Consider the following 20524-nt stretch of genomic DNA (forward strand, 5'->3'; position numbering starts at 1 on the left):
AAATTTTTCACTACTGAATGTTTTATATAAATATTTATTAGACCGTTTGGCTTGATGGCCGTCCATAGTGTGTGTCGTCGTCCCCAATCAGTCATATGATATGACATTATTCCAACCGACTTTTTTCCGCAAAACACCAGGCGCACAAATCAACGCAGGCAGCGCACAAATGTTTGCGGTCTCAGCACTGCAGCGCTGCATACACGTTCGTACGCCACACACACGCTTCGTCTTATGGCTATTCAAATGCGAGTAAATATTTGTTTGTTTTGTGGAGCGGAAGAGCCAAAGGCGCTGAGTAGGCAGCGCCTACAAAACGGTTCATTGACGTTACGCAGCTTATCAGCGCGCAAAAGGCGATAAGAAAGCCGAATCTATCGCTGGGGGAAATCACACTGAGCCAGCGAAGCACGTGCAGTAGCTACACAAACAATCAGACAGACGGACAGCTAGAAAGCAAATAAATGCAGTGGATTACAGAAATATTAAACATGCGTGTATACATATGTATGTGCGTTTGTGTGTACGTGCGCGTGTAACAAAGGCGACAGTAGAAATGCTTTGACGAAAAAGTTTGTAGATCCATTGGAGAATTGGGGGAAAACAACATGACAGCGAATGCAACAGTCCAACCAGTGAAGATGGTTGTGTTGTGTGGGGAAAAAGACACGATAACATACTTATATGCATGTAGGTAAACATAAAAGCTATGCTCACGCAACAACAACAGCAATGTGACTTCCAGTGGCAAGTGGCAGAAAGCACACACGGTCGGCTGAACGCATGGCCTATCGCATAGGCGCTGGTAGAACATCGTGTGTGTGAGCCAAATAAGTTCGAAATGCATACTTACATATATACATGAATGCATACATATATACATACAATAATACATATATACATACCAGTCTACAGTAATAAGTATGTACATACATACTCATACAGCAGACCCTTTGTACATACATAAATGCGCAGGAATGCAAGCCGGCACTTGAGTTCTGTTGGCTTGCTTTTGGAATGCTCCGCGTTGCGCACGGCCATTGCGCTCGACCAAATTACACCACTGCCGAGCCAAATATGCACGTGTATATGTGTATGTGTGCGTGAAGTTACAGCTTGTTTGTGTCTAGCAGTTGTTGCTTTCTGTGCGCCTAATCAAATGACAAATAATCGATCGAAATAATTTATTGATTTCTGATTGATGAGCGGGCAAAGCAAATAATAACGGTAATAAAAACAATAATAATAAAAATTCAAGCAAAAATATGACTTCGGCTGCAGCGAAGCTTGAATACCCTAAACAAGCGCATTTCTTGTAGCATGAAAGGGTTTAAAAAGGGCCTGTATCTTGACTTTGTACGTTCAGTTTGTATGGCAGCTATATGCTATAGTGATCCGATCTGAGTAATTTTCTTGGAGATTATAGTGTTGGTTTAAAAAATGATTCGTGTCAAATTTTGTGTAGATATCTCTTCAAATAAAAAAGTTTTTCATACAAGAACTTGGTTTTATGCGATCAGTTCGTATGGCAGCTATATGTTATAGTGATCTGATCTGTATAAATTCTCCGGAGATTGTAGCGTTATCTTTACGAATAGTTTTTGCCAAATTTCGTGAAGATATTTCGTCAAAAAAAAGTTTTCCATGCAAGATCTTAGTTTTTAACGATCAGTTTGTATGGCAGCTATATGTTAGAGTTGTCCGATCGCAAGAATTTCTTCACAGATTATATTGTTGCTTTAAAAAATTATTCGTGCCAAATTTCGTGCAGATATCTCTTCAAATAAAAAAGTTTTCCATACAAGATCTTCATTTTTATCAATCAGTTTGTATGGCAGCTATATGCTATAGGTGCCCGATCTGAACAATTTCTTCGGAGAGTGTAGCATTGTCTTGGAAAATAACCTATGGCAAATTTCGTGAATATATCTCAAGAAATAAAAAAGTTTTCCATACAATTATATACATGTATGTATGTATGTTTGTATGTAGCTTCTACTCCTCGATCGATTCACCAATATGCTCTACGCCTTTTATTGTTGCCTAGCTATGTATGTATGTATGTATGTATGTGTGTTTGACAACATGTCTGATTTCAAATGCAAATCAGTTGAAAACTTTGCTTTGTTAGCTTTTGGCTTAAAATATCATGACTTCACACATTTAGCTACACATGTTTGTTTATATATTTCTTTTACCTATATTTCAAATACATTTTTTTTTAATTTACATTATTATTATAACACTTTTTTTGATGTAGCGGATTAGTTAGCTTTAACTGCGCGGCTCGCAGTATGCTTAGCAGGTGGCGTAGCCGAAAAAAGAACTCCAAACTAATATTAAAATATTCAAAACCATAAAATTTGGTTAACAAACAAGCGGCTGAAGAAACGAAACAACAAAAAAAACTAATACAATCATACAGTCATAGTGCATTTGCTTGCCGGTTTGGGTTTATGCTGCGGTCATTCCCCCGCGTTTGCTAAGTGCTCATAAATTCACTTCTAAGCACTTTACATAGCTATACTTATACATTAATATACATACATACATAAACATGTATTGTTGTAGACCGCTTGCGTGGAGCCCTTTTTGGCTCAACGCTTAGATTTCGTGTTAAATTTTTGAGTGCTCCAAGCCTTTCGGCGAGCAAACATATGTACATGCACACAAACGTATGTGTAAATGCAGTGGAGCACGCAGTGGCGTTCACTATACACACGTGCATACATGTATGCACGCATACATACGTACATCTACATACGAGTACTTCGTTTGGCACTTCGGGCAAGTTTTCTCGACTCCAACTCCATCCTCTTTGAAGTAATTTTGTAGCATTTAAATTTCGTTTTTGGATTTGAAGTTATGTATATGTTTATATCGATATATTCATAAGCATGCATGGTATGGATGTTCAAATAAAAGCTAAGAAGTTCTATGAATACGTTATTGATAATTTTTCGACTGTAGAAGCTTATTTTATGACAAAAAATGCTTAGACAATCCATTTTAAACATCAAAACTTAAGTGTCTTGGTATAAATATCTTCTTCTTGTAGCTTAAAAGGATATAAAAGGAGCTTTTCCTTGGTTTTGATCGTTAGTTTGTATGACAGCTATATGCTATAGTGATCCGTTTTGCACAATTTTTTCGGAGATTGTAGCGTTGCGCTGAAAAATAATCTATACCGATTTTCGTGCAAATAACTTGTCACATAAAAAAGTTTTCCATACAAGGACTTGATTTTTGTGGAATATTTTGTATGTCAGCTATATGCTATAGTGATCCGTTTTGAAGAATTTGCTCGGAGAGTGTAGCATTGTCTTAGACAATAATCTTTGCCAAATTTCGTGAAGATATCTTGAGAAATAAACAAGTTTTCCATACAAGAACTTGATTTTGATTTATCAGTTTGTACGACAGCTATATGCTATAGTGATCCGATCTGAACGATTTCTCCGGGGAATGTAGCGTTGCTTTGGAAGTTAATCTGTGCCAAATTTCGTGCAGATATCTCATCAAATAAAAAAGTTTTCCATACAAGGGTTTGCTTCTGATCGATTGCTTTGTTTGGGAGCTATGGATATCATTTAGTGGTCCAAACACTTCAAGACTATAGGACCAGTAAATATTTTCCTCCTTTCGTTCACCATTCCACAAATGGTATAATGTTTTTTAAACTATAAATTGTACGTTTATTAATGTTTTGAAAACTCAGGACAGTTTTGGGTTTCTAATACATCGATTAAAGTACAATTTATGTTCCCTCAAAAGACCAGAACGTTTACTAGTATTAAATTATTTTGTATTAAACCCGAAGTTATTATGCATCTAATTATAATTATACCTTAACTGAGTTTTATGCTTTGTTACACACACAGCATACCAATATTGCATCGCTCTTGCCCCTTTGTGTATGCTTTGATTTTTTACAATTTATACTGCTGTAATGCTATAGCTTGCTTTTACATATCGTCACCTAAAATGCAAAATAACGTATCATCAAAAAAATCGAAATTGAGTATCCTATTGATTACGATTCACTACTTCAAATTACATACATAATATTACATATGTCCAACATTTTCAGGTTCTGCGCTCATATATATGAACCAGTATTAACCAATATCAAAAAAAATTTTTCACTCTTGTTCCATTTTATTTAGTGTTTCAGTGGCGTGAACTGTAGATTTTCGCAAATGTTGTTACGTTATTTTGCATTTTAGGTGACGATATGTGTTTCGAACTTATTTTTTATAAACACTGCAGAATTCCCTTATTGTGAAAATACAATTTTTATAATTCAAAATACATCTTTCAAGCGCTTGTAATTAAAAAATAATATATTTTTATATTTATTTCACACTTGAAAATGGTCCAGCATCTTATGGTACAGTGTACTAATTTCTAAACAGACAAAACACCGCTCATAATAGATATATGTATGTCTTTTTATTTTGAAAAAATATGTTGTTTGTAAATAAAAAATATATTTGTAATTCACAATAATATAATTAACATTCCCTTAAAACATGTTTGAGCAAAATAAGCAAACTTAAAATTATAAATATGCTAAGTACAAGCTTATATTAGTATACATGTAAATAAAAGAAGACACTTAAAAGACACAAATGCTTAAAACGCATATAAAACACGCACCAAAACCTAAAATTGTTTTAATATAATTTTTGAAAAATGTTTACAGAAAAATATATACATATGTATGTACATATGTATGTTCATAAATTTTTGTTTTTGAACTTAATTTGATTTTTTTTATAAATTTTGATTTTGTAAGAAAATTTTGAACTTTAAATAATTTTTGAAATTTAAAAAAAATTTTACTTAAAAAAAATTTTGAACTTTAAAAAATTTTAATTTTTAAGAAAAGTTTTGAATTTTTGAAAAAATTTTGAATATGAAATAAAATTTAAATTAAAAAAAAATTTGAATTTAAAAAATTTTTGAACTTTAAAAAGTTTTTAATTTAAAAAAAATTGTATTTTTAAAAGCATACTAAAAATCAGTTGCAAAAGTTCACAATTTTTTTGTTTTAACTAAAATATTTGTTACATACTAAGCAATTTTCCTTTCCTTTTGATTTAATTTTTTTTGGTACGAAATAAAGAACTTTAGAAAAACAAAACTAAATTACATTAAAGTTTATATATTTATCCCATATTTCTTAGATACAAAAACAAGCAAATACATATTTTACATACAAATATATTATATAACTTGCAAGTGTGGCACATACGCCCTGTTCTCACGCACTAAACTTAATTACATTGCATGAACTTTATACAGTTAAGCTTAAATATTATACATAGAAATATCAAAACGCCATCGCATAATATTAAGTAAACATATGTACGCATTAAATACGTCGGATATATATTATATACTATATATATATATGTATGTATGTATGTCTATCGAATATTTCTGTGTGTTTTATATTAAGAAAGCCTTACGCTAGTAATCAATATATGTATGTACATACTTATGTATGTGTAGCTAATAATTTGGTGCTTAACATTTTAATAACATATGCTTGGTTTAAGTAATCATTTAATTTTTTTATAAAAAAATATTATTAATTTAATTTATTATTATTTTTAATTTTATAAAAAAAATATTATTGTAAACTGTATTTAAGTTAAGTTTTAGCTTTTACATAATTTCACTTTTTTGGGTTGCTTTATTTTAATTAATTAGTTAATTTTTATTAAATTTTTTATTAATTAAATATCTTTTCTTTTTTTAATTTTGATTAATTAATTATTTTTTTATTTTCAATTAATTAATTTTTTCTTAATTTTTAATTAATTTTTTTTCAATTAATTAATTTTTTGTTATTTTCAATTAATTAATTTTTTCTGAATTTTTAATTATTTTTTTTTTAATTAACTAATTAATTATCGAAATAAAATTTTTTGGTTCGAAATCGAAAATTCATTTACTTTATGATTAAATTTTTTGGTTCAAAATCGAAAAGATTGTTTATAGCTTAATTTTTTAGTGCAAAATCGAAACTCGTTCGCTTAATAGCTCTACTTCTTTGTTCGGCTTGTAAGCGCAATATTCAGTTAAGTAATTTTTTACATTTTTTTTGCTTGCCCGAAAATAAATTTAATTTTTTCTTACTCGATCTATTTATTTCTATTAAGTTGGCTACAATAACTCTTTAATTTGCATTATATTTAATATTGTTTCTGCATTTTTCTTCAATAATTACATCTAGCTGCACAATTGTTTTTCTAATATCGGTTTTAGTAAATTTCGTATATTTCTTTTCGAAGTATTTCTGTTGTAATTAAATTGTTTTTATAATTTCGTGTAATTTTCCAAAAATATTTTTGATATTAATGTTATTTTTTTTCAATTTCGATAGATATGCTTGCTAAAATTTTTCAAAAGTACTTTTATTTATGTATATAATTTCGTTAAATTTTCAAAATTTTTAAAATTAATTATTTTTTTACTTTTTAAATTTCGATCAATTTCCACAAAATAATATGTTTAAAGTTATCATTTTTTATTTAATTTTTTTTTTTAATTTTCCAGTATTACTTTAATTTATATAATTTCGTTAATTTTCCAATTTTTTTTTTAATTAATTATATTATTACTTTTCCAATTTCGTTCAAATCTCTCAAAGTTAAAGATTTAAAGTTATAATTTTTTATTTTATTTCTTTAATTTCCAAAATTATTTTTATTTATATAACATCGTTAAGTTTTCCAAAAAAAATTATTTTTATCTAAATATATTTCAACTCTTTTAATTTCGTTAAATTTTCTTAAGTTATAATTTTCTAATTTTTTCTTTTAATTTTTCAAAAATTACTTAAAAAATCCGACTCAGGTATTTCTTAATTTCGTTTGTGTTTCCAAAGTATTATTACGAAAACGGAATTTTGCTAATATTTTTTCACTTTTTCAAAGCATTTGTGTTGCAGTAATTTTCAATTAAATCTCGTTTACTTTTTAAAAGTTTTTGTATTGTGTCATATAATAATTTGTCGCTGTTCACTTAATTTATGTGTAGCTAGATATTTATGTAAGTATATTATGTATTAATAAATTTTAAGTGCTAATATATAATATGTAAATGTTTACGTTTGCTCAGAGAATTTTTTTTTAGGTTAGAATTGAAAAAAAAAATTCGGAAAAAAAATATTTTTTAGGGTAAATTTTTAAAAAATAATTTTTAGGTTAAGATTGAAAAAAAGAAAACTTTTAGGTTGAAATTGAAAAAAAAAATATTTTTAGGTTAATATTGGGAGAAAAAATTTTTTTAGATTAAAACCAAAAATTTTGGCTTTAAATTAAAAAAAAAAACAAATTTTTAGGGTGAAATTGGAAAAAATACATATTTTTAAAATAAAATTGGAGGAATAACATCTCTTGATTAAAACTAAAATTGAAAAAAAAAATATTTTTCGGTAAAAATATTTTCAGGCTAAAATTGAAGAACAAACATATTTTTAAGTTGAAATTAAAAAAAAAAATTTTTAGTTTGAAATTGAAAAACAAAAATATTTTTAGTTCGACATTGAAAAAAACCTATTTTTTTTTAAATTAAAATGGAAATTAAAAAAAACTAGATTAAACTAAAAAATTAAATATTTTTAGGTTTAAATTGAAAAAAAAAAATATTTTTAATTAGAAATTAAAAAAAAATATTTTTGGTTCAATTTTTAGGTTTAAATTGAAAAAGAAAATGTTTAGTTCGAAATTGAAAAAATATTGTTTTGAATTACATTTAAAAAATAATGATTTTAGGTAAAAATTTAAAAAAGTCAAAAAATAAAATTTAGTTTTAAAAAATAACTTTTACAATACCGAAATATATGAAATTAATTGTCTTTTTTTTAATTAAAAAATGTAGTCACCGGCATGGCAATAAAGGGCGCATGAGTATTAATTAAAATTAATTAAGCGCACGTATTTTTAATTATTAATAAGGAAAAAATTATAAATAAAAATTAGAAACGCATTTTTGTGTTTGAAACTTTCGCTTACATTATATATATTAAAAAAAATCTACCACAATTGCGTTACATAAAAAAATTAACCTTAAATTAACGCCGTACACGCTTAAAACATAAAAAAAAACTACACAAAATAATTTCAAACAAATCGCCATAAAAAAAAAAAAAATTATAAAGTAGTCATAATAAAGTCAAAAATTGCTTATTAAACAAAATATTTGCGTATAACTTCGGTTTTCTCTGCAGCAAACTTTAAATTTCTCTTGCGCTCTTATAAAGTGTTACAAATTGTAATCACAATGCTTACTTCACTAACCTACTTGCTATAAAAAATGTTTTTTGTTTGCTCTCTTAACGTTTAAGTACAAATTTTCGTTTTACTAAAAATCTTGTGTGATAATATTTTTTCACTCCCAAAGTTTTTTTTCGACAAATTTAATTTTGTTATATTTTTTTATAGTTTTCTCTTTCACTTATATACGAAATTTCCATATTTCAATAACTCCTTCATACATAAAATGCATACAGCTGACATATTTAGCTAGCTGACTCACAAACAAATTGAATATCAATTCGTTAAACTTCTTCAAGCCTTCCAGCTTAGCACTATTCCGCTCTTAAAATTCCATTTTAGATTGCCACATATACTTCGCGCCGCAAGCGCGTTCATTTCTTGCTGCTATTGCGATGCCGAAAGTAATAACGCGATGTCACCGCTACCAAGCGCTTTTCGGCAAAGCGTTTTGGCCAATTCTAGGATTCGTAGAGCAAACGCTGATAGTGCGGCAATACCTCATGCATGGGCACATGCAAGCTGAACTCCAATGCCACAAGCACGGCGAATTCCGAAGCGATTAGCTCCTTGCGATTCACACGAAAAACGCTCTCGGTTTTCTGTTGATAGAGAAAAAATTAAATTAGAATTAAATTAATGTAAAAATTTTAACTTATTACACAATGAATTTCAGCTCATACACACCTCAATTAAGCTCTTCAGCGATTCACCTTTGACATCGTTCATTTTAGCGCTTAGCAGCAGACAGGAGCCTGCGCATAGCTTGCGATTACTCTTGTTGATTAGATTGGCCAAGATCAATTTCTCAAAGTAGACATATGCTTGCGATATAGTGACCAAATCAATGCGACTGTCCAACTTGTTGATGCGACGCATTTCACGCTTGATGCTGTGTGAGTGGAACAGAAAAACAAAAACAAAAAAGTATTAGTGAGCAATTTTTACAAGTTAAAAGTTGTTGATTTGTGCTCACCTTCGTAATTTGCTCAGCGTCAATTGTATGTGTGGAAATTTCTCACGGAATTTATCATTCAACTCCTTCTTCAAGTCCGATGGACGCACATAATCGATCACCGATGTCATGTATGACGTGAATGTGAGCAAAGTGCGATGCTTGCCCGCAATCAATTCGGGATCATCCAAAATATTTGCGGAATATTGGAACTGAAAGGCGGAAAAGTATAAAAGATTGAATAGAATAATTAAACAATTTTAATAAATTAAGATTAATTAAGTTGTATTTAATTTATATAAGTTATAATTATGGAGTATATATTAAAAATTATTTAGATATTTAAATAATTTAAAAAATTAATAATAATTATGTAGTAATTAATCAATAATTAATTATCAAATTAACTAATAACAAATATTTGACTAAAAAAATAATTACAAAGGCTAATTATACAATAATTAAGTAGTAATTAGTTTTAAAGTAATAATTAAACAGCTAATTAATTAAAATAAAATCATTTACTTAATAAAATTTCAAATTTATTACTACTATAAAAAAATCGAGAATAATTACGTAGTAATTAATTTTTATGAAAAATAATTAAGGAGTAATTTAGCCATTTTTAATAAAAAATTATTTTGATTAAAAAAAAAATGTAAAAAATCAAGAATAATTAAGTAGTAATTATTTTTTATAATAATTAAGGAGTATATATTAAAAATTAACTTCGATTTTTAAAGAATAATTTAATAAAAAACTTTTACAATAAAAAAATAAAATTAATTGTACAAATTCAATTATATAATAATTATGAAGTAGTTTAGCAATTTGTAATTCAAAATTTTGAAGAAAGTAAAAAATTAATAATAACTAAGTAGAACTTATTTTTTTAATTAATTAAAAATATTTACATTAAAAAAATTAAATTAAATATGAAATATATTAAAAATATTTGGATTTTAAAGAATAAATTAATAATAACAAAGTAATAATTAATTAGTTAATTAATAATAAGTAATATTCAAAAAAAAAAAATTAAATAAATTTTAAAAATTTAATTATATAATAATTAGTAGTAATTTAGCTATTTGTAATTAAAAATTTGAAAGAAGTAATAAATCAAAAATAATTAAGTAGGAATTAATTTATATGTACATACATATAGATAATAATTAAGGAATCTATATTAAAAATTATTTATATTTTAAAGAATAATTTAGTAATAATTAAGTATTAATTAAATTATAAGTAATAATGAATTAATTAAAAAAAATATTTCATTAAAAAATTTGAAATTAATTATAACAATTTAATTACATAATTGTGATAAAAAAATATTTATATTTTTATTAAATAAATAATAATTAAGTAGTCATTTATAAGTAATAATTCATTATTTAATTAATTTAAAAAACAAATTTTTACATTTCAAAAATTTTAATTAATTACACAAAGTTAATTATATATTAATTAAAAAGTAATTTATCAAATTTTATTAAAAAAATATCTATATTTTTAATGAATGTAATAAATCGATAATAATTAAATAGTAATTAATTTCCAAGTAATAATTAAAAAATAATTAATTACATAATTACAAACAATCACTTAGAACAACAAATCAGCCAGTTATTTTAAATACATTTAATTATAATTCAAAAATTAAATCTCAAAAATACTTAATTAAAAAAGTTAATAAAAAATTATGTCTCAAACTCCAGAACTCACCTGCATGCCGCGTGTACCGTCTGCATTCAACAATAAACTATCATCCAAATCCAATTTGAGGTCCGGTGTCGGACTTGCGGTACTATTGCGATTGTTGTTGTCATAAGTGAAGCACCTAAAGCGAAATTTAAAAAGAAATACAATTAACGTTAACATTGAAAAGAAACGATTTAAGAATTGAATACATTTAATTTAGCAAACAAACACATGCAAAATATAAAAAATAATAATAAAAAACAAATAAAGTATATAGAAAAGTTGTTGTATATTTTGTATGAAATGAAGATATTGTGTTATGAAATACAAAAGTATAAAATGAAATTTTCCGAACTACATACAAATATTGCTGTTGCGTTTTATGAATTTGTATGACATTATGCTGTTAGTATTTGTTGTATGCAAATGTTAGTGATTTGATAGCTAAAAACAAAATAGAAACAAAATTCAAATGTATGAAGAAAAGTAAATTGAGCAAATCCACTGTCTGCGCCTATAAGTAGACTATACTTTTAATTAATTTATTTTATATTACATAATTAGGACGACAATCAGTTCAAAAATACAGAATTATGAAAGTTTCATACAGCCTAATTATTTTACAACTACATAAAATTAATAATTTACTTAAAACTAATTAATTAAATGATTTTCTGAGACTAATGCTCGTTATTTAATTTGATTCACTGTAATATTTAAAAATTATTTAAATTATAACCCTTAATTTACCCAATTTAATTAACGCAATATAATTAAATTTTTATTTTTAATTAAATTAATTAATTAATTAATTTGATTCACTTAATATTTAAAATTTTATTTAAATTGTTAGCCTTTATTTTCTCAATTTAATTAACACAATTTAATTATTTCTAATTAAATTAAATGAATAAATTAATTTTATTCAGCGTAATGTTTAACATTTATTTAAATTATTTGCCTTGATTTACTCAATTTAATTAACACATTATAATCACATTTTTATTTTTAATTAAATTAATTAATTAATTTCATTCGCCTTTAATATACTCAATTTATTTAACACAATATATTTAATTTTTTTTAATTATTAAAATTTAACTGCTGTCGAACAATTTAATTTAATATTACAATTAATTGCAAATTTTGCAATCAACTAAATTACTTTATTTATTTAGTTTTAGTAGCCAATGTTAGTTTTTAATATAAATTTTATAATTTTTAATAAAAAAATTTTAATTAAATTTTGAATTAAATATTTTTTCATTCAATTTTTAAATAAAAATAGTTTTTAAATCACTTTTGTTTGAATTAGTTTTTTAATTAACTTAATTAATTTATATATAAATAAAAATAAAAAAAATAATTTTCAAATAAAAAAATAAATGTAATACCATTTCAAATAAATATGAACTTTATTCACCAACAACTATTAAAATACTAATATTTTTTACACTATGCAACAAAGTTTTAATTTAAATTTAAACAAATTTTTTTACAACATTTATTGGCACGTAAATCATATTTAAATACGAAAAAAAAATCAACACAAATTGTTAAAAAAAAAACTATCTTATATCGCAGTTTAGGATTCTTCAAATATTTTTTAATTTTTTTTTTTTGTTTCAAACACCTGACAACCAATTACTAATACAAACAACAACTTCTACTTCCAACGATTAGCAGCAGCAACTCTATTTTACAATTAAATAATGTAAAAAAATTATTTAATTTAATTTTTTTATTTTTAATTACCATTTTCCCTTTTGCCAGGTTATAACTTTTGTCCTGCAAATATAGCGCGCAAATAAAAAAAAGATTCCAAATTAAAATTTTATAACATTTTATGGAGTTTGGCAGCATAATACTGTGCTTGCAAGTTGTTTGTGTGTTTAGTAGTATTTATTTTGCCTGCTGTGCACTTTGCAATGTTACAGCGGAGAAAAAAATAAAGTAAAATACATATAGACATATTTTGCTTTGTGCGCAAATACCTAAAGAGAGGAAGAATTGACAAGCCCTACGACAACATGTGACTTGGTAATTGAATATCAAAGAAAAAACAAAAAAAATAAAAGAAAAAGCAAAAAAGAAATATAAAAATTAGCATTTTTGCTAAATTGACTGAAAATAATACAAAAACACAGAATTGAAAATAATAAAAAAAAAATACTTAAAAAGTGTAAAAAAATACTTAAAAAAATACAAAAAAAAAATAATAAAAAAAATTTGAAACGATTTTTGTTTGAAAAAAAAAATCATATAATTTATGCCGTCCGTCCAAGCCACTACTTACATTACCATAAATATTTGTCACATGACGCCCAAAACAATGAAGGCATAATTTTACTGCCATAAAGTAATGAAAATTTTTTTATAAATTCCAAAGCGAAAAAATATAAACAATGTAGAACAGTTTGCATCAGCAAAGAGATTCATATTACTTTGGCAATTACATTTTTTTTATAGAATTTTATGCTGTAATGGCAACGGGGTAGTGAAAAGAGTAGTCACAAGTAAACAATAACGAAAACCAAGGTGTCAAAATGCAATAAGTTACGGCGTAGTTAAGCGTGAAAAGTTGTAAAAAAATAATTAAAAAGCAACACAACAACAGTAAAGCGATAATAACCATGCCATAAGGGGCTCGTACAGCTGATGCAAACACTTTTTACTGAAAAATATTTACATGACAAAAAAGAAAAAAATAAATAATGAAATAACAGCAACATGTAAAGACTCATTGGATGAGGCAAAATATTTCGGTAATTGAAAGCATTTTATAACTAAAACAAGAAAAACATTATCTCGGTTGTACTGAAGCTTACACTAATACGAAATATTTTTTACAAGAGCTAAAGTAACTCGTGTTCCGATTTGAACAATTTCCTCGGATATTGCAACATTGCCTTAGACAATAACCCCGCCAAATTTCGTGAAAATATCTCATCAAATGAAAAAGTTGTCTATACTCGTACAAGGGCTTAATTTTGGTCGATCAGTTTGTATGCCAGCTATATGCTATAGTATTCCGATCTGCACAATTTCTTCGGAGATTGTACTACTTCCTTAGACAATTAACCACACCAAATTTGGTGAACATATCACATCAAATGAAAAAGTTTTCCATACAAGATCTTAATTTTTATCTATCAGTTTGTATGACGGCTATATGCTGTAGTGGTCCAATAACGGCGGTTCCGACAAACGAGCAACTACTTGGGGAAAAAAGAACGTGTGCAAAATTTCAGCTCGATATCTCAAACACTAAGGGACTAGTTCGCGTATATACAGACAGACGGACATGACATAATCAACTCAGCTGATCAAATATATATTTTTTGTACAGGGTCTCCGACGTTTCCTTCTACGTGTTACAAACTTCGTAGCAAGCTTAATATACGCTGTCCAAGGTATAATTACAAAAAAAATTACTAAAGTCAGAGCCTTGGATTCACCTTGCATTTCACTGCAAATACACATATGTACGTTTGTCTTAACACTTATGACAGATTTGTTGGCCGAGAAAAATTCGTATGCAGCGAAACTTTTGCTATATAGTTATAAATCGATTGAGATCACTGATCAAATATTTATATATCTCTGTAGAATTCTATGCTTAACACTGAAAAAATCACTCCCGCGCTCAAGTAGACGTTAGACTTTTTATAATGCCAAAAAGAATTAAAAAAAATTAAAATTATAAAAAAATTAATTAAAACAAATTAGAATTAAAAAAAATTAAATTAAAAAAAAATTATTTAAAAATATAAATTCAAAACATAAAAAAAAAACCGTACTTAAAAAAATTAAATTAAAAAATTAAAACAAAAAAATTAAATTAAAAAAAAATAATATTAGAAAAAAATTAAAACTAAAAAAATTTAAAAAAAAAAATTAAAATTTAAAAAGAATAAAATTAAATTTAAATAAATTAAAAAAAATAAATTAAAAAAAGTTAAAATTAAAGAGCAAAAATTAAATTAAATTGAATTAAATCAACCGATCAGAGAAGAAAAAATTCACATATGGACAAAATTACTCTTACAAAATAATTAAAAGAAAGTTACAAAAAAAAAATAAATATTATTTATTTTTAATTAAAAGTAGTAACTTTTTTCGACCAGTCCAAACTATACAAAACTTTTTCCAACAAAATAAGAGCAGAAATTCAATATTGTGCGCGCTTTCTTGCTAACACTTAGTAACTGACACTGCAATACTAAGCCACTTGATATATCCTTAAACGTTATTGACTTGTCAGTTGAAGAAACAATTTTCTTTAGCTATAAAATCTCTATTGGGTGAGGTCATGCCTCGATTAGGCGAAGGCACACAGGCTGGGCAACGATTTGAGGCTATTTAAACAGGGTATAAACACACCCACAAAAAAGACAAAGAAATTGCGTGTCGAGCTACAGAGGCTCGTAAAATAGTATATACATATATCAAGAAAAAGCTATCTATATTTATATACATATGTATGTATACGCCTCTTGGTGGCGCTAAAGCTCACACTTCGCACAAATACCGGCTTTTGAACGACGCGACTGAAACAAAACGCTGAAAACATGAAAATGTTGTAAATGCTGGCAATGAAATGCTTTGGACGCGACGTCAATGCGGTTGCGTGGGCGTACATATGTATGCGGTTGAAGGTGTGTGCTGTGTTGCCGGCGGCAAGAGCGAAGAAATCAATAACTTGTATATGCGTTGTTGCACGGCGCTTGCTATTGCGTTTCGCTTTTAATTTCTCGCTTTTAACTACCACTGAATGCAAGCAAACTAAACTGATGGATGTTTCTGCACAATTTTATGAACATTAAACTAGATGATTTGAATAGTTTTAGCAACATGAGGCTGATGGTTAGTACGGTAAGCACATTAGATGGGTGGGAAAAAATGGCAAAGCTGCTAAAGCGTTGAGAAATGGTGAAGAGCGGCTTATGTATATGGAAAAGTGTGCTTGTGTGCGTGTATGTGTGAGATTATTCTGCAGAAGCGCTATATGTGTGACAGCATAGTTCAAGGTCACTATGTATCTGCATACACACACAGACGCCCCCCACCACCCCCTAAAAACCCAACAACACACTCACCTGGCGATGCCGTGATTTTTAAGTGCTGCTGTACTCGTAATTTCGATTTGACTATCCAATAGTGATGTGTTGCCCGAAGTGCCACCGCCATGCTTGCTCTTGCTCTCTTTGCCATAATGGCGTGTGGGTATGAGTAGATGTCCATAGGAGATTTCCTGTAATGCAATGGGCATAAAATATGAGATAAAATTGTAATGCGGAGAATAACGGTTACCCACCTGCCCACTTTCACCCTTTTCGATGCCCAGCAAATCGAATGGATCGAAGGGTGCATCGTTGATTGCGGATAGGGGACGCGAACCGGATGGATTGCGTCGACGACCTTCCTTGCGTAATTCGGCTCTGTGCGCGGGAGAGAAATAATATTTTAATTATTGAAGTGACATGATAAAAGTTAGCAAATTAAATATTTTTATTAATAAATATAATTTTGGAGAGAATAATATACTATAAAAAATACATATATTATATATACGTGGAATATAATAAAAATCAAATAAAAATAAGAAAAATAAATACAATTTTTAAGTTAAGTAAAATAAAAATATGTAAAAAAAAAAATAATAAATTAAAAATAATAAATTAAAAAAATAATAATCCATAATATATAAGAATTAAAAGTCAAAATTGATAAAAAAAGGTAAAAAAAAGAATAACTAAAATTTATAACAAAATTAAACAAAAATTAAAATTGATAAATATATGAATTAAAAAACAAAAATACATAAAAAAATTATATTTCAAATAACAAAATTAACTAAAAATTATAAAAAAATTTAATTTAAAATTAAATATTTCAATAAAAAATGTAAAAAATAATCATATTCAAAATAATAACTAAAACTTATAACAAAATTAAACAAAAAATATTAAAAAAAAATATCAATTAAAAATAATAAATAAAAAAATAATATTCCAAATAACAATTAAAAACTAAAAAAAATTATTTAAAATTTTTTATAAAAAATTGCAAAAAAAAGTTATATTCAAAATAACATTTAATTGTTAACAAAATTTGACAAAAATTATTAACAAAAAAATAAAAATGAATAATAATAATAATTTAAAAACATAATATACTTCAAATTATTATGAGAATAACAATTAAAACTCAAAAAAAATAAAAAAAGATAAAAATATTTTAATTAAAAATTAAACATTTTAACTAAAATATCAATTAAAAAATTAATAATAAAAAATAATACTAATATTCAAAAAATAATTAAAACTTATAACGAACTGAAACAGAAATTAAAAAAAAATATTTAAGAAAATATTAATTACAAAAATAATAAAATATTTAAATTTAATTAAATAAAAATTAAATATTTGAATTAAAACAATTTCGAAAAAAAATGTTTTAATAAAGAAAATATTTTTATTTAATTAATTTAAAAAAAATTAAATATTTCAATAAGAAATGAGAAATGTTTAGGTAAAACAAATGTTTTATTAAAAAAATAAAGAAAATGTAAAAAAAATTAAAAAAGAAAATAATGGTTAAATAAGTTATAAATAGTTTATAAAATCAAAAATTTAATTAATAAAATAATAAATTTGCAAATATATTTTTAATATTTATAAATATATGCACATAAAAAAAATTATACAAATATTATAAATATACTTAAAATTTAATAAAAATAAATGTAATTAAAAAAATTACACTAAAACAATTAACAACTTATTTTCTGAGCTCGCTATGAAATACAATAAAAAAGTTTCTCCGCACTCACCTGCCATTTTTACCCTTGTAGTATGGCAATGCCGAGAATATAAAGAATGGCACCTTACGTGACGTCAACACCACACGCTCATCCTTGTACTGATGCTGTTTGTGCGCTTGTGCATTGAGTATGCGTAAGTCCTTAGCATCGTTGATCTGCACACTCTTGCTGATGCTGCCGCGTCCAGTAAAGCTGCCCGGAAAACTGCCGGGCGTCAAACTCTCCGTACTGCTGTCGTCGGTTATGTGCGTGGAACCGTGTATAATGTTGCACGGTCGCTTGCCACCAGCACTGCCGCCGACACCGACGCCGATACGCATACCCGGTGCCGTGTTAAGACGGGCGCGACGCTCCGGCATGATATTGGCATCGTTGGCGCCATTGCTGAAAGTTCTGTAACAAAAACAAAACAAAAAGATATTTGAATTTCAAGTTGCAATATTTGTTATTGTTATTAATATTTTTATAAGAGTTATCACCTCCACATAACCTATAAAAATGCTTAAAATGTGTTTGTGTGCGTTTGATTTTACTTTTTCATACAATTTTTCATGATTTTTCTTTAAAATTTATTATTTATTTGCGATGCACATGTTTTTTTCACAAAAATATTATTTTTACAATAAATTAATATTTTTTGAAATAAATTCTTCGTTTAATCTGCAAAATATGTTACACTACTGATTTACGCAATTTCTGCCGCGAAATCATTTTCTTTGTGTGTGCTATGCACCAGTTTGCTAAGCATTAAGTTCTTATCTTGCCAACATTTTATCGAGCTTCTAATTAGAATTTATGTAAACAGAGAGGGAGAGCAGAAAATGAGCGCCAAATCGCATTACAGATAACAATTACGAAAAATGCCATATTTTTGCAAAAGTAAATCGTTTTAATAAGAATGCACACAAGTGCCAGGAAGCTGAATATATTTTATTGCTTCCCGACATTGTTGCCAAATATGTTAATATTTCAATTGGAAACTAAAAAAAAATTAATAAAATTTGTTTAAAAATACTTTGTTGTTTGAAATTTAAACTTGAAATGTTTTTGTTTAATGAATTCTCGATAGGGTTGCCATACACTCGATTAGAAATTGTTATTATAATTATAAAAAAAAGGGAAATCAATATAATAGAATTAATACAAAAATCGTAGAAATATGGCATTCTTAAACATACCAAACCAGAAAATATTCACTTTTTCATAAAAACCAAAAGTTGCCATATATAAAAATGCATTTAAGTACGTTATAATTGATTTATAATTGAAATAATTGTTTAATTTATTTATGAGAAAAATACATATAATAAATCACAAAATGTAACAAAAAATCTTGATCGACGTGCCAGATAATTTTTATTATTATTAAAGTTGGCAACTCTATATTTTTTTTTACAAAAACTTTTATTTTATAAAGCAAGCAATATAATAATTCACAAAATGTCAGTAAGTTAATAAAGAGAGTGTGATAGAGCAGCTAACTAATATGAATGAATAGATAATAAGTTGGCAACTCTTTCATTGTTTTACAAAAATTTAAATTATTTTTTAATAATAGCAAATATTAAAAAAATAGATGTTACATTAAATCATATTGTATTATAAAATATTTCACAAAACGTAATTTGTCGAAAAAGAGTGACAGAGATTTTTTGTAGATATTACAGTTGGCAACTCCACTACTTTTTTTTTTACAAAAATTGATATGTTGTAAGGAAAGCAATAAAATAATTCACGAAACGTTAGTTTTTATAAAAAACAAATTGATAGAGTTGCCAACTTATTTTTTATGGACATAAGGTTGGCAAATCTTTAAGTTTTTTACAACAATTTAAATTATTTTGTAAAGAAAGCAATAAAAAATTTCACAAAACGTAATTTGTGAAAAAAGAGTGATAGACATTTTTATAGATATTGCAGTTGGCAACTCTATTAATATTTTTTAATTAATATTTTGTAGGGACGACAATAAAATAATTCACGAAACGTTAGTTTTTATAAAAAACAAATTGATAGAATTGCCAACAAATTTTTTATGGTTATAAAGTTGGCAACTCTATTGTTTTTTAAATTTATGTATATTATTTTGTAAAAAAAATAATTGATGAAACGTAATTTTGTTAAAAAATAGAGTGACAGAGATTTTTATAGATATTTCAGTTGGCAACTCTATTATTTTGTTTTACAAAACTTCGTATTTAGTAGATAAACCAATAAAATAACTCACGAAACGTCAGTTTTTGTAAAAAACAAATTGATAGAGTTGCCAACTAATTTTTCGATATAATGGATGGTTATAAAGTTGGCAACTCTTTCATTTTTTAAACTTATATTATTTTATAAAAAAATAATTGATAAAACTTCAGTTTTGTTAAAAAAAATAGTTACAGAGTTGCCAATAATTTATATAGTTATTTTAATTGGCAAGTTTATAAACCTTTTTTTATAAAAATTGACATTTCGTAATTTAATTTGCTGATTTTTTTAAATTTTCATAAATTTGCCTTTCGTAGCTGTATATGTATGTATGTATATACATATTAAAATGTAATAGGGTTGCCACATAAATAGCGAAGAGAAACATTTTTGAATTCAAAATTTCTGTAAAATTTTTGTATTTCTGCAAATATTGACCAGTTTTCAGATGAGTTTCAGCCGAAGCCAAATTGAAAATAGGGTTGCCATACAACAACATACATACAACATAAAATATATATTAGCTTTTAGGGCACAAGAAGCATAATTACA

General features: G+C 26.2%; 1 protein-coding gene across 2 annotated transcripts in view; it reads right to left on the reverse strand.

Moving 5' to 3' along the window:
• Positions 1–5151: 5151 nt before the first annotated feature.
• The window catches only part of LOC126755138 (CDK5 and ABL1 enzyme substrate 1), a 60696-nt gene continuing 45323 nt past the window's right edge, over positions 5152–20524 (reverse strand). The window contains exons 2-9 of one of the 2 annotated variants that reach the window (XM_050467500.1): positions 17786–18169; positions 16268–16391; positions 16050–16204; positions 12706–12738; positions 10975–11089; positions 9265–9455; positions 8976–9180; positions 5152–8890 (exon numbers count right to left, since the gene is read on the reverse strand). In XM_050467500.1, the coding sequence (XP_050323457.1) occupies positions 8750–8890; positions 8976–9180; positions 9265–9455; positions 10975–11089; positions 12706–12738; positions 16050–16204; positions 16268–16391; positions 17786–18169 (1348 nt within the window). In that variant the 3' untranslated portion in view covers positions 5152–8749. The remainder of the gene's footprint in view (positions 8891–8975; positions 9181–9264; positions 9456–10974; positions 11090–12705; positions 12739–16049; positions 16205–16267; positions 16392–17785; positions 18170–20524) is intronic. The other variant, XM_050467501.1, reaches the window with a different exon arrangement.

Source organism: Bactrocera neohumeralis, chromosome 4, assembly GCF_024586455.1.
Source record: "Bactrocera neohumeralis isolate Rockhampton chromosome 4, APGP_CSIRO_Bneo_wtdbg2-racon-allhic-juicebox.fasta_v2, whole genome shotgun sequence".
NCBI lineage: Eukaryota > Metazoa > Arthropoda > Insecta > Diptera > Tephritidae > Bactrocera > Bactrocera neohumeralis.